Raw genomic sequence first — 13865 nt, forward strand, 5'->3', positions numbered from 1 at the left:
TTAGCCATACTGTATATTCAATGAGGTACCATCATACCTATCATATTCTATAATGATTCAAACATCCACCACTAACAATGAAAAGGTTGGACAGCACGAATAAAATGACTAATAAGGTGTTTATGGCTCTGGGTGAAGTGCAGTTTATTACAGGCCATGTTATCATTTGTGGTTAAGAAGAAGAGGAGCTGACCTTTAACCAGTATTGGTTTCACCGGTAGCCTAAATGTTTCCGAGAAAAACAACAAACCTCAAATGGAGGTAAGAGGTTAGATGCACATTCAGTCGCCCATTCACCGTCAAATTCATGCCACAAATTCCTCACCTAACAGACAAGAATCTAAAGATCTAACTGTAATGATAATTGCACTGCTGCTGACTTATTGGTTTTCCCCTAAAGCATTATCTGATATTCATTCTTAGTTTGGTAGAGGCAGTACGTCAGATTGAGTACCCACCCAGAAAACCAAATAATGAAGCACATAGAGGAAGTAGGAGCAGCCAGACTCGACTGCTCCACATGTGCAAGTCAGCTGCAGCGCTGCTCGTACCGGGAGTTTCTTTCAGTGAGCAAACTGCTGCCAATAGGACAGTAGAGAAGCGTAGGGGGTCAATTGGAAACAGCTTCATAGTGTAGCAGGAAGGATGTGGTGAACAGAGCGAGCTACCTGGTAAAACATGAGGTTCGTCTGTTCCTCATTCGTAAAACACTGCCTCTGAAATCATCTGGGCCTTTCCAAATATAGATTAATCAGGTTTTTTGCTATGTATTTCACTCGACTGTGGAGGGAGTGATTTCAGCTCCGTCTTGTCTGGCACCTGTTTGATTGTTTTGGAGGCGAGATGACACAAAACGGTGCCAAGACTGCTAATAGTACTGCCACTAAAAAAATAGAAGAACTTAAAATTGTGATTGTGGGAGATGGAGGCTGCGGGAAAACATCTCTTCTGATGGTTTATGCTAAAGGGGATTTTCCAGAGGTAAGAAGAACTACAATGGACCACAACTCTTGATGCTGTGTATGTGTTTAATACTACAGGCTTGTTTCTCTCATCTTCACTGTGAAAAACTATTTTAATATTGAAATTTGAACTTAGTGAGCTGAATTTCCTATTGTAATAGAGTTCACTGCTAAAACTGTTTTAACTATATAATGCAGCAATGTGATATATGACAGAGCATATAAATATATGGCTGAATCATAAAATGGACATCTTTCTCTTGTGTGTCTACAACAGAAATATGCCCCATCAGTGTTTGAAAAATATGTCACCACTATCTCTCTTGGAGGAAAAGAGATAAAACTCAACCTGTACGACACAGCTGGTAAGACTGAATCAAAAACCATTAGTCACACATTTGTAAGTCTCTACAGTGATACTTTACATTATGTGGACAGACATCAGGGTGTGGAGCATGCTGAGCTCAGTGACGACACACTGTGCTTGATGGATGGTGGAATATGCAGCTAAACAGTATATACTGAGTCAGAGTCCAACGATGATGAGATCGCCAGAGGCTGAATTATTTATACTCTTTTTATGTATTTTAAAGATAGTTAAGTTCAGATATGTTGGCACTGTGTGTTCAGTCTTTATATTATAGTTCTCACAGTGACAGAGGAAGTGGTAAAGGTTGATTAACGTCATCACAGAAGTCAAATTTCAGGAACTGATAAGAACTGTTTTCACAATAACTAATAAACCATTATGCAGTCAACTTTAAAGACAAATGTATTATTGTGTTATACTTAATATACACAATTAAAAAAAAAAAGAGACAAAAATCAAAAACCTAAATGAAGAAAAATCTCATTACTCCTCAACACTTTAATTTACTTTGTATGTAAATTTCAAGCATTTGAGTCACAATGTTTATCTTTTGGGTTTGGGTTATGATCCAATATTTAAACCATGACTAATACATGAGAACAATTCTTAATAATAAGATAACCTCAACACTAGCGTCAACGATATTATATTGATTTTAATTCATGATTTTGTTTAAATCTTCTCAATTTTATGCAGTATGGTTATCAGACATGAACCATTTTTTGTATTTGTAGCAAAGCTGAGGTATCAATTTGTCACCAGCTTCTAAATAATATAAATAATTCCCCAGTTCAACTCAAAATTGACCAGTATTTTTAAAAAAATACTGTATTTCTGTCGGGTATAATATATGGAGTTCTTCTGTGAAGTCATTTCATTGCCTGGAAAACACAAGTTAGTCTGTATTTGCAACTTATCTTCTGTATAGTTGCAGCAGTGTGCCTTACATCAACGGAAAAAGGAAACCGAAGCCAGGATGTGGTCGAACACATACATCATATCTTTATGTTCAGGCTGTGCCACCCAAAGTAGAATTCAGTCCTGCTGTCCACATAAAGTGTGTTTATAAGTCTACATTTATCAGCTCACCCATATTTCTCTCTTTTAGGACAGGATGACTATGACAGGCTACGGCCACTTTCCTACCAAGAGGCCAATCTGATTTTAGTCTGCTTTGATGTCACCAACCCCACCAGCTTTGACAATGTCCTCATAAAGGTAATTGCTGCATTAACCACACGCCAAATTATGCATGCAAGCACAACAAACAAGAATGTCACTGTTGAACCGGAGCGTCGAGTTTGTAAATGATTGTTAGAGTCGAGTTTGTTGGTGTTGGCCACAATCTTTTAGCTATGATTAACGCATGCAGCTCCTCCTGCATGTGAACATTGACCCTGTGCATGCAGGTAATACTACAGACTGTGTTGCTTACAAACAGTGAAGTGCTATCAAAGAATGTGGAAAAGTATGTTAAACCAGCTTGTGAGAATTCTAGTTAATGATTGACATTTCTTCCTTTTTCACCCAGTGGTTCCCAGAGGTGAAGCACTTCTGTCGGGACATTCCTGTCATCCTGATTGGCTGCAAGACCGACCGCAGGAAGGATAAAGAGTGTGCAAGGAAGCTGAAGGCCATGGATCTATCTCCCATCACTTACACACAAGTAAGACAAGACATAGATTGCCTCAGTATGCATTTACGGTCCTATGAAAGACGCCTTTGGCTTAAGATAACAGGATGTGAAGTGCTGTGTGCAAGAGGAAGCACCCTTTACCAGCACTAACAAACCACATTTAACTGTATTATGGTTTCATTGTGATCAGATATATGAAAATGTAAATATAAAATGCCTGAATGTCAAGCAGTGCACACACCATTTCTTTAAAGCTGTCACAGTTTCATTTTGTAATAATTGGTTGTGTTTGGGATGCAGGGTGAGGAGACCCGGCAGGAGATGAACGCAGAGCTCTACCTCGAATGTTCAGCAAAGTATCAGGAAAATGTGGAAGACATTTTCAGAGAAGCCACCAAAAAAGTGTTGGCATTCAATCGTAAACAGAGGAACAACAGGAGGAGGAAGAAATGTGTTGTTTTGTGAGGATATAAAAAAAAAAAAAGGACAGAGGCTTTTGATGACCCCGCTCTCCTGCAGACTCCTCAGTTTCACATTTAGAGACTAAAGACGTTCAGTGTCCAATGATGTGGAAACAGCTGCATGACCGCGGGGTTCAGTAAGTCATCAGTCCCTGTAAGTTTTGGCCCCACTTATTAATGCGTCTCCTCCTTTTCTATCACAAGCAAATGACGATGATGATGCAACAGGAAAGACAATTTTGCAAGAAGTTTCAGTGTGGGGATTTTCTCTTTTTCAAATGCAATTCAGTAGCAAGGAAAGACTCATGGCAACACTGTATATTTGTTCAGAAACCCTCTGTAAATGTATGTTTACTTTGTTATTTCTAGTATTTCAAGTACAAATCTTTTACACTGTTTAATAAAAAAAAAAAGTTTTATTTAAAAGTGTATATTTATTGAATGAATTTGAACAGTTAGTTCTTCTTGTGATAAGTGAAGTGCTTCTTTTTCTATAAGTTTTACAACCAAATTCAAAAGTTAAAATTCAACTTCTTATGGTACTGTAGTTTCAGTACTGACAAAAGATAACTCCTCATGGTTAACTTGTTTCCAGTAAAACAAAACACAGGACTAGAGCTGGTTTTGAATGTGTGTCAACTTGAAGCAGGCTTTTTTTTTTTTTTTTTTTTAATCTTTGCCAACAGCGCCCACTAGTGTTAAAATATTTGTGTGTATGCTGGATTGTAAAACTGAAGACACAACAAATAACTTTCATCTCATTACACAAGAAACACAGAAAGAGCTACAGTTTTTAATTAGGTGTTTTTTCATTATTAATATTTTTCTTTTACAACAACGTATACAGATTGAGAAATGGTCACTGTCTCGTTACTGATCCTACTCAGGCACCAGTTACACTTCTGAAATGAAAAGGAGGAAAACACTGTTTAAACATCAGCTACATGATATAAATGAGGACATCGAGTTGTTTTGTGCATTCTGGCAGCTCTCAATCACATCACAACAGTTTGGTCTGTATCTCGGTAGTAAGCCGTACGTTTCCCTTCAATAAACATGATACATAAATACTGTGATTCCCTTCAGGAGAATGACATAAATGCAGTGCTACTTGTCTTTGGATTTCCCAAATAAAAGTAGGGCATTTTTTTTGCTGTGATAGGCTGAAGGGAAGAAGAAGACATCAAAGACATGATCAGATCAACTTGTTTGAACCCATCTGAACCCTTGCAACCCCCCCCCCCAAAAAAAAAGTAAAAAAATGCTCAAAACACAAACTTCCGTGATCTAGAGCAGAAGTGCCACATTTGCCCGTAAATTAATTCATACATATTAAGTTTAGTTTTTTTCCGACTGCAATTAGAAAAACAATAACCCATCACATTTTGAATCATCATTCTGTATCATAGCCATACAGTACGAGTGCCAATAGCAGCATCATAATACATTTGTGTAACACCACATAAGAACATGGGAACAACCAGCGTGTTGAAGACAAATCCAAACTCTGTCTGGACTTCAAGTGTTAAACTGAATTTGAACTCTTAACCTCTAACCTGAGGGGTTTTGTGAAAAAGACGTTCAAGCTTTAAGCTCTTCCTACGCCAATAAGATTTAAGTATATATTACAGTTTGTAAGCATTAAGTTAATGTGAACATAGATGTGTAACTACAAAGAAGGAGCTCATATGGACTCGCCTCTGAATGGGAACAACGGGTTTTTTTTTTGTAGAGACAGTTCAAGTTTGTGCGTGCTTCTGTGACTTAGCCAGAGAACCTAGTTTATGCATTCGTTTATACAAAAAAAAAACAGTTATGGCTTTTTTAAAATGTAGCCTGAAGGGAGAAACAGTGTTGCAGTTCTCTGTAGTCGTGACGCTTTCGAGGAAAACCGAAGCAGAACTGCCAACAGACTCCAGACGGAGAAAAATAAAACACATGGTATTTTTTTTTTTCTGAAAATGAAGGTTGTTTTGGGCAGTCAAGTATCAGGTTTTAAGTTTAGTTTTTTTAAGTTTTGACCTACATTTGTCATTTTTCAAGAACAAAATTCTAGTAAAAAATAGTGGTTAGCAGTGAAAAAGCACAACAGGGAGCCGAGTACCACACGTAAAAAAATCTCAAGCAATGAAGCGCAGTGCAGAATTGAACAGGTCCAATTTAGTTTTTTAGCCAGAGACAGTTTGATCATTACTACTTCACAGAAGTTTGAAGTATGTACATGACAGACTTCGGTCTTCAAAGGAAAACTATGTTCTGTTCTTGTTTAGTTGCATATGATTTGAACAAAGCCTCTCTGACGGATTAACGCACAGACACAAATAAAACACATTCTCTCCACTCACTTTTTCTGTACAGGATAAAGCAACAAACTGTTCATCTAGCAGGCGAACATCACTATGCGTCCGGACTGACTGTGCAGCGAACGACGACTACGAGTCTTTAGAAAGCAAAAAGCCTTTTGGCTGAATGCTTTAGCTGGACGCTGCTGTGGTCGTCAAAGCCTGAGAGAGAGAGAGAGAGTGAGGGTGTTTTCAACGTTGTCTTCTCCCGACCTGATCGTACTGCGGTCAGTCAGTCTGTCAAGCGATTGTGTGTGTTGCTTCAAAAATTACTGGCCCATTTGAAGAATCTGGAATGTCTGCGAGTTTATTCTCAGTCATTTTTTTGCACCGTTTCCTGGTTTTTCTGAACTTTCTGGTGGACGACTTTTACCGTGGTGAGGAAATTTCCCAGGAATAAGACGAGAAATGTCAGCGCCAGCATAAACACCTGAAAGAAAAAGGACATTTTATTTCAAGACCAGTTTTTTGACATGCATTGTTGTAACTATTTGTATTTGGAAATGTTGCAATACAATTCGCCAGATTTCAATGCAGGAAACATGAGCCCAACACATATTTTGACTAAATGCATAAAGATTTTTTAAAAAAAAGAAAAGAAGCCTGTCCTTTTTTAACCAAGCCATTTATACTCTGCTTCAACATGTTTCTGACATTTAGGCGATGATCTGCCAAATTCAACCCTTACCTGCCACTCCTTACAGTCCTCATGTCCTGCCAAGCGAAACAGGGTCACCGAATTGTACAGCTGCCAAAACTGTAAAGCAAGAGGAGGCATTATCATTCTGGTTGTACAAGAACATCTTTCCCTCTGAACTGAAGAAGCAGTCTCCCTCAAAAATGCTGCATTTATATCAATTGTGTATTCCAAAAAAATGCACTTTCTAAACAAATGCTGGTGAAAAACGTGTTGTGGCAATCCCCTATGAGCTTACACAATCTTGTGCAATGTGCTTCAGATTTGAAAACATCTTGAAATTTCAAAATATCCTGACTCAATCTGTGACAGCTATGATAAAAGCTGTAGTTTAATAATAAGCAGAAAAGTACGTCTTACATGGCCAAAAAACAGGAATGGCAATAGAAATGTGAGTCCTCTCCACATCCAGGACTGAAATCCCTCTGCAAGAGACACAAAAGGAAATGTAACAGACCTCAGGACAATATGACTTACTATACCACACAAATGATCACTGTGTTGTTACAAGAATCTGACATTTAAAGATGCTTTTAGGAATAATCCCCTGTGGCCTTACTCAAGTTGACATCTACTCTGCAGCACACTGATGTTAACAGCTGTCTCCATCTCTCACCTTTACCCTATTTTTTTCCAGACATGGTGTTGCAGATGGCTGCAGAGTTCAAACGATTGAAATGACTACAACCAAAAATAGCTTACAACTTACCCACTGTGAGGTCCAGTTGATTTCTCTCGCCCAGAGCTCGCAGCCTGTACAAGCAGCCGCTCTGGTAGTAATACTGGAGGAACTGAACAAAGCCTGCATAGCAAAAAGTCAAAATTGTAAGATGTTGAATAGATTAATGAAGTCTGAAGGACTGCTGTTCTGCAGAGGGGGGAAAAAAGTCATTTATAACCTGGATTTATTTTATGTATTCAGTAATAAAGATAAAAATCAAATTTTCGAGGACTGGCATCAGTTGAGCACCAATGGAATAAAAACTAATAGTCAGAAGCAGTCTGTAATGTGGGTCATTCTGTCATGAAAAACCAGAAGAGCTGTACTGTCTCTGTTTAAGCATTTGGCAGGTGATTTTCCCCCCTTATAAAACAAATATGTCTGTATAAATACTTGACTTATCAACCCAAATCCCATCCAAACACTGGTACACAGGCCACCATAATCAGCCAACATGTGATATACTAAGTAATGACTGCAAGCACCGGTGTTTCTTCTCTATTTTAATGAGACACCTTCACAGAGGGACTGTTTTATTATAAATGCAATTATTATTAGAAAGCTGTTGGTGAAGCAACTACAATATAGTTACGCTACAACCGAACTGTCTGTATTTAGTTTAGAGTCCATTCATCGTCAGCCGTAATATGAGGATGACTGCGACACCTCTCCTGTGTTTACACTGTTCTTTAAATCACACTGAAGTATCTAGAAACTACACGTTGGGGTAGAGTTACTAGTTAGTTGGTTTTACTGACATACAAGATGATTCACAAGGACATTTTGCTGTTACATAACCAACTTGGTGTTGGGGGTGATCCTGGCCTTGACCTCCTCTGGCCTTGGTGTGCTATCACACCATGGTGCGACAGAGTGACGGCAACAGAGCACAGCAGGTGACCTGTTGAGCTGATCATGTGATGTTCTTTTTTTCTTCTTGGGGGAGATTTATTGCATACTATTATTATTCTATGTCTGTCCACTTTTCTGTATTTATTTATAATTGGCTGAGCCTTGGCATTCCAATGCTAGCATATTTACTTGTTTGAATTTTGGTAAAATACTCTTGCACTTTGAATGTAATTGATGGGGGACAAAATCTACAAAGCTCCTTCTGTGCAAAAATGTATTTTAAAAAGTTATAACTAATGAAGTTTCAGCTGCACAAATTAAGTCAGTATCTTTAAAAAAATAAAATAAAAATACAGTCCCTTTAATGCCAAAGTTCATGTTTTTGTTATGATCCTTTAACTGCAGCTGAACAGGAAAACACTGTCCACTGAGATACAGAGAGTATGGAAGATATAAACTGTATTTGCCTGACTCAGACAGCTGGAGCCTCATATTAGCTTTAGATAACGTTTTAAGTACATTTTTGCTCAAAACGAGGACTGCGGATTTTGTCGCCATCACTTACATTGTAAGTGTATTTGGAGGGGGTCTTCTAAGCATGAAAAACCTATCTCAGTGTTCATTTAGGCATCTGACTATTGTTTTAAGACAATATCTGAACATATCCTATAAACTCAAGAGTACATTTATTCTCTTTGCTCTATTTAGATTTTAAACTAGTAAGCAGATTCACTTACTCTGATAGATGGAGAAAGCGAGGAACTGGCTTCTGAACAGCTGATACATCGGCCCCTCAGGCCTGTGAAAAGATAGAAAGAAGGAAGATATTACTACTACTAATATTACAAGTGGTTTCTCCAAATTCAACACAAAATGCCACTTTTAATGACTACTGCAGTCTCAAAAATATTCAACCCCTTCATGACAAGAACTTTAGTACTTAGTAGATCACCCTTTTGCTGTTAGGACCTGCTGCAAACGTGATGCATAGCCAGACACCAGCTTTTGGCAGCGTTCCTGAGGGATCTTAGCCCATTCCTCATGGGCAAAGGCCTTCAGTTCACTAATATTCTTGGATTTGAGTGCTGCAACCGCCTTCTTCAAATCCCACCAGAGATATTCAATGGGGTTCAAGTCAGGCGACGGCCACTCTAGTATCTTCCAGGACTTCTTATGAAACCAAGCCTTGGTGGACTTTGAGGTATGCTTGGGATAATTGTCAGCTTCCCACAGACAGCATGACATTTTCTCTCAGGATTTCCTGATACTTGATTGAATCCATCTTGCCCTCCACACGCTGCAGGTTCCCAGTGCCAGAGGAAGCAAAGCAGCCCAAGAGCATCACTGAGCCACAGCCATGCTTCACTGTAGGCAGGGTGTTCTTTTCAGCGTATGCTTTATTCTTCCTCCTCTAGACATACCACTGATCCATAGGCCCGAAAAGTTACAGTTTTTTTTCCCATCGCTCCACAGAACAGAATCCCAAAACCTCTTTGGCTTATTTATATAGTTTTGAGCAAATTGGAGGCGACTTGTCTTGTGCTTTTGGGTCAGTAGTGGTGTACGTTTTGGAGTATGGGCATGGAGCCCTTCAGCGTTTAGTATGCACCTCATACTGTTGAAACTGAAACCTCAATGCCTGCTGCCACCAAGTCTTGCTGCAGGTCTTTTGCAGTCAGTCGAGGGTTTTTGACCACCTGCCTCCTCAGGAATCTGGTGGCAGCCATTGATAGCTTCCCTTTTCTGCCACGTCCAGGTAGTGTAGACACTGTTCCTTTAACTTTAAATTTGCAAACTATGCTTCCAACTGTATCTCTAGGAACATTCAGTGCCTTAGCTATCTTTTTCCTTGTTGGTGCAAGGCAATGACCTCTTCTCTGAATGTTTTGGACAATTCTCTTGACGTAGCCATATTTCTAACATGCAATGAAACGTCACTGTCAACAGTCCAGGGGTTCTATCTCAAGCCCATCTGATGCAACTAATGAAGCCCTTGATATGTTGCATCAGGTGTGCTTTAGACCACACCTGATTTACAAATGTGTGCTCTTATGATTAATTCTATTCAGGGGGTTGAATATGTTTGAGACTGCAGTAGTCATTGAAAGTAGGATTTAGTATTGAATTTGGATAAAACACACACACTATATTACTACTTAAACTGTGGCCATCATTGCCTTAGCTGTTGCCAACTTGCTGACATGATGCGTCACAATGGAAATAAAGATGAAAACTCACCAGGTAAGCATCACACCTGACAGGAAGGTGGACACATAATGATGAGAAACCCACCACCCTTTAATCCTGAGAAGCATAAGAAGAGCACAGGAAGAGAGGAGTACACAAAACACATTAAAAAAAAGTTAAAATGACATCTTCAGTGTGTTCAATAAAATAAATGAGCAACTTTTCAACTGACTGCTGAGCCTCTTATTGATGACAACACACCTGGAGCCATTGCACATGAGGATGCTTTCCCTTATCGTCAATGTGCAATAGTACCACACCAGCAAAAAGTTGAAGATTTCATCAGTGACACTAAACAAAAAAAACAAAAAAAAAAGTCAGATTTTAATTAAGTGACAACATTAACAAAAATAATGCTTGAGGGAAAAAAGTTATCTCACCGACAGTTGAGAAAGAAGAGGCAGGTTATGGCTCCAAACATCAGGATTATCGTCATATAAAGCTTGAACTTCTCATATTCGTCTTTGTAAGCAAATCTGTGTGAATAAACAGACAAAAAGATGAGAAACTGATAACAACCTGAGTCTAACCCTGTTCAGGATGTTTTACGGCCCAAGAAAAACTCACATACTTTGCCTGGTTGCTGAGAAGCGTAACGTTTACATTGCCCAGGACCAAATTCAGATACAGCCTGAAAACAAAACAAAAAAATATCATGTAGATTATTAAGTAAATAAACAAAAGTGTGAGAGAAAAAACAGTCGAGAAGGAAAAGTACTGACCCGTTTTTCTTTGGCAAATATGCTTCCATATCAAAGAACACATTTTCTTTCTCTTTGATTTGTGTTTGGATGTCTTTTATTTGTTCAAGTTGCTTTTCATCACATGTTTGTGCACACCTGTGACAAAACAGTGTTTATGAGTGGAAACAAGAGAAGGAGGAATATCTTAGCTTTTCATGAGCTTAAGATACAGTATATTCTATTTATGTGATATGTGTTAAGAGAGAATACTTACTTTTTCATACTGTACCTCAAGTCTTTTAGACATTTTCTCTGTTTACTGATAGCATTGCTGCATGTTGTTTGGAGGTTGGTGAGCTCCTCAAGTTTTTGTCTGTATATTTTGTGAGTTTCCTGGTGATCAAAGCAATACACAAAGTGAGCATAGAAGAATAGAAACACAGTCACATATGTATCAAAACAAAGTTATTAAGTATTACTGATAGGTGATTGCAATGAGGAAGGAAAAAAAGGAACTGAAAAACACTTTTTTAAAAACCCTAATCTCACCCTCATCATTACCATGGTTTTAAATAATCTCAGCGGCTAACACATAACATCTTCAGACAAACAGAATCTTTTTTTAGCCAACACGGAAACGATTAATGTTAGACCTTGCGTGACTCTTCTGTCTGAACACAAACAGCCCGCAACACCGTATAATGTGGTGAGATAAATACCCCAGTTTACATGCATTTATGCTGGTAGACCAGACCACACTGTTCCCTCTTTTTCCATCAGCACTGGTTTATAAAGACATGACTGAGCCTGTGGAGGTGAGGATACACAGTCAGCAGAGATAAACCTTGAGGTTATTTCCTAATTTCATTATTAACACATGTAGAATTCAGAGAGGTCTAAATGGGATCATGTAGCGTGAGACTGTCAAGGATCCATGGTCAAGAAAAGGTCAAAGTTTCTTTTGTAATAAAAATGGGAGACGGGGTCTGAACAGAAAGTGTTTAGTCAGCTGTGTTCTTGTCACCTCGCTCTATCGTAGGCCTGCTTGAAACCGAGCAGTTTAAAGTACGCATCCTTGGAAGTAATAACTGTATTTGATCCGGTTCACTGCAAATCCCAGAGGTCAACATAAAAAAACTGCTGGCTTGTGTACAAAACTAGACATGGGGAAATGTTTGATGGAGACTGTGAACTCAATACATTATCTACTAGAACAGTTATACTATCTGTTGACATACAAGCAAACTAATCACACCAGTCATTGTAGTTACTGTATACATGTCAAATGACAATTCACACACATGCTTCATTATTGCCTGGTGTTTTTTTTTAAACTGATGTGTCACTCAAAAGGTTTACTGCACTATTTTGTCTAATGTGACAGTAAACTGAAAATATTTGGGTTTTAGAGTGTTGATTTCACAAAACAAGCAATTTTAAGACAGTCACTTTGTCATTATTAACATTGATCACAATATTCTGACATTTTATAGAGAAAAGTAGTCGTCGATTAATCAAAAACAGAACCAATAATAGAAATAATCCTTTGTTGCAGTCCTAAACAGCACATAGTCTTTTCAAACTCATGGACCCCAGAGTTTGGATTTGAACCTTAAATGCCAAAGATGTACATTCAATAAGTGTAAATTAAATCTGTTATGGATGCAACTATGAATAGGAGACTGCTTCTATTCAGGTGTCAACTTGTAGTCCTTGTTGTTGTTGTTTTAGCAGAACATGCACGCTTCATTTAAGAAAATCACAGGACAGCTGACAGTCACCTTCATCATCATTTCCCTGCGGAGCATATCTGAGAGCATCGCAGTCTCAGTCATCTGATGGTAGCACGAGAAGAGGAACGGTCATGTACACAACACCGCAGACCACATGCTTCCCTTTAACACCTCAAAGTGACTGTCATTTGCCATTATCGACTACACATTATACTGTTTCATGTTAGCCAGCTAGCTAACGTGAGCTAGCGCAGTAACCTGATGATGTATTTACTAACTACGAAATAATTTACTCGGGCAAACAGCAGAAAACACGTGAAGTTACATCTATGTATAAGTGACTTTGGTAGCAATCATTTAACATGATTCAATCGCTCAATATTGCACTGTGTGGTTAGCTACTGTGATGTTAGCTGCTCATTAGCTGCATAACTCACGACGCTACTAGCAGCAAGACAGGCAGACATTAGTGGCTGAAACAAGCGAGTGTTACCGTGAAGTAAAAGGTGATAAAGGTCCAGTGAAGTATATTCCACTCCTGATATAATATAATGCTAACTACAACCGTACAGTTATAGAGAAGCTTAATGCTGAATGAATGGCGAAGAAGGAAAAGAGCCTGACAAACTAACATCTCTGCTGTCAGTAGCATCCACGGTACGCTTCTCACAGCCAGCAGTCTACCACCAAACATGTACTCATTTTTATTGTTGTCTGTCACCTGTAATTGTTGATATTCATCGTCAATTTCCTCCCACTCCGTCTGAAACTTCGGTTTAGACATCGTGGTTCAAGTGGGTGATGCAGCGAAGGGGACGGCTTCTCTGACTCTCCTCACACAGGCTGACTGTCCGCTCCTTTTTAATTGGGCTGCACGGAGCATGCGCACATAGTACAACATTTGTCAGGTGTTGCGTCGTACTCGGTTACCCCTTTGAATAATGATCTCCTACTCTGCTTTAAAATTGTGTTTCCCACCACAGCCCCACCTCAGCGGTCGGGGTTAGGACGTAACAGAGAAAACTGGTTGGGTTAGGGTTAGTTGAGGACATTTGGTTTAGTTTAGGAAGGTTGGGTGCAGGGTTAACACATATCGACAGGGGAACGGACTGCTACATAACACCTGTCATCCGTTGAGGCCCGACTAACTTAAAAACTAAC

The 13865-nt window shown here is 38.9% G+C and overlaps 2 protein-coding genes across 2 annotated transcripts; one reads left to right on the plus strand and one right to left on the minus strand.

The window, feature by feature from the left end:
* Positions 1–331: 331 nt before the first annotated feature.
* Positions 332–3849, plus strand: rhof (ras homolog family member F). The gene is made up of 5 exons (XM_062434016.1): positions 332–981; positions 1240–1327; positions 2441–2550; positions 2864–2998; positions 3269–3849. The coding sequence occupies exons 1-5, from the start codon at positions 844–846 to the stop codon at positions 3431–3433; spliced, it is 636 nt and encodes a 211-aa protein (XP_062290000.1). The 5' UTR covers positions 332–843; the 3' UTR covers positions 3434–3849.
* A 392-nt stretch (positions 3850–4241) lies between these two features.
* tmem120b (transmembrane protein 120B) lies at positions 4242–13528 on the minus strand. The gene is made up of 12 exons (XM_062434013.1): positions 13426–13528; positions 11246–11364; positions 11011–11127; positions 10860–10919; positions 10669–10764; positions 10490–10579; positions 10280–10345; positions 8779–8840; positions 7178–7270; positions 6829–6893; positions 6460–6528; positions 4242–6201 (listed from the first exon to the last, which is right to left on the minus strand). The coding sequence occupies exons 1-12, from the start codon at positions 13486–13488 to the stop codon at positions 6085–6087; spliced, it is 1017 nt and encodes a 338-aa protein (XP_062289997.1). The 5' UTR covers positions 13489–13528; the 3' UTR covers positions 4242–6084.
* Between the last annotated feature and the right edge of the window lie 337 nt (positions 13529–13865).

This window comes from Scomber scombrus, chromosome 15 (assembly GCF_963691925.1).
Source record: "Scomber scombrus chromosome 15, fScoSco1.1, whole genome shotgun sequence".
Classification (NCBI taxonomy): Eukaryota; Metazoa; Chordata; class Actinopteri; order Scombriformes; family Scombridae; genus Scomber; species Scomber scombrus.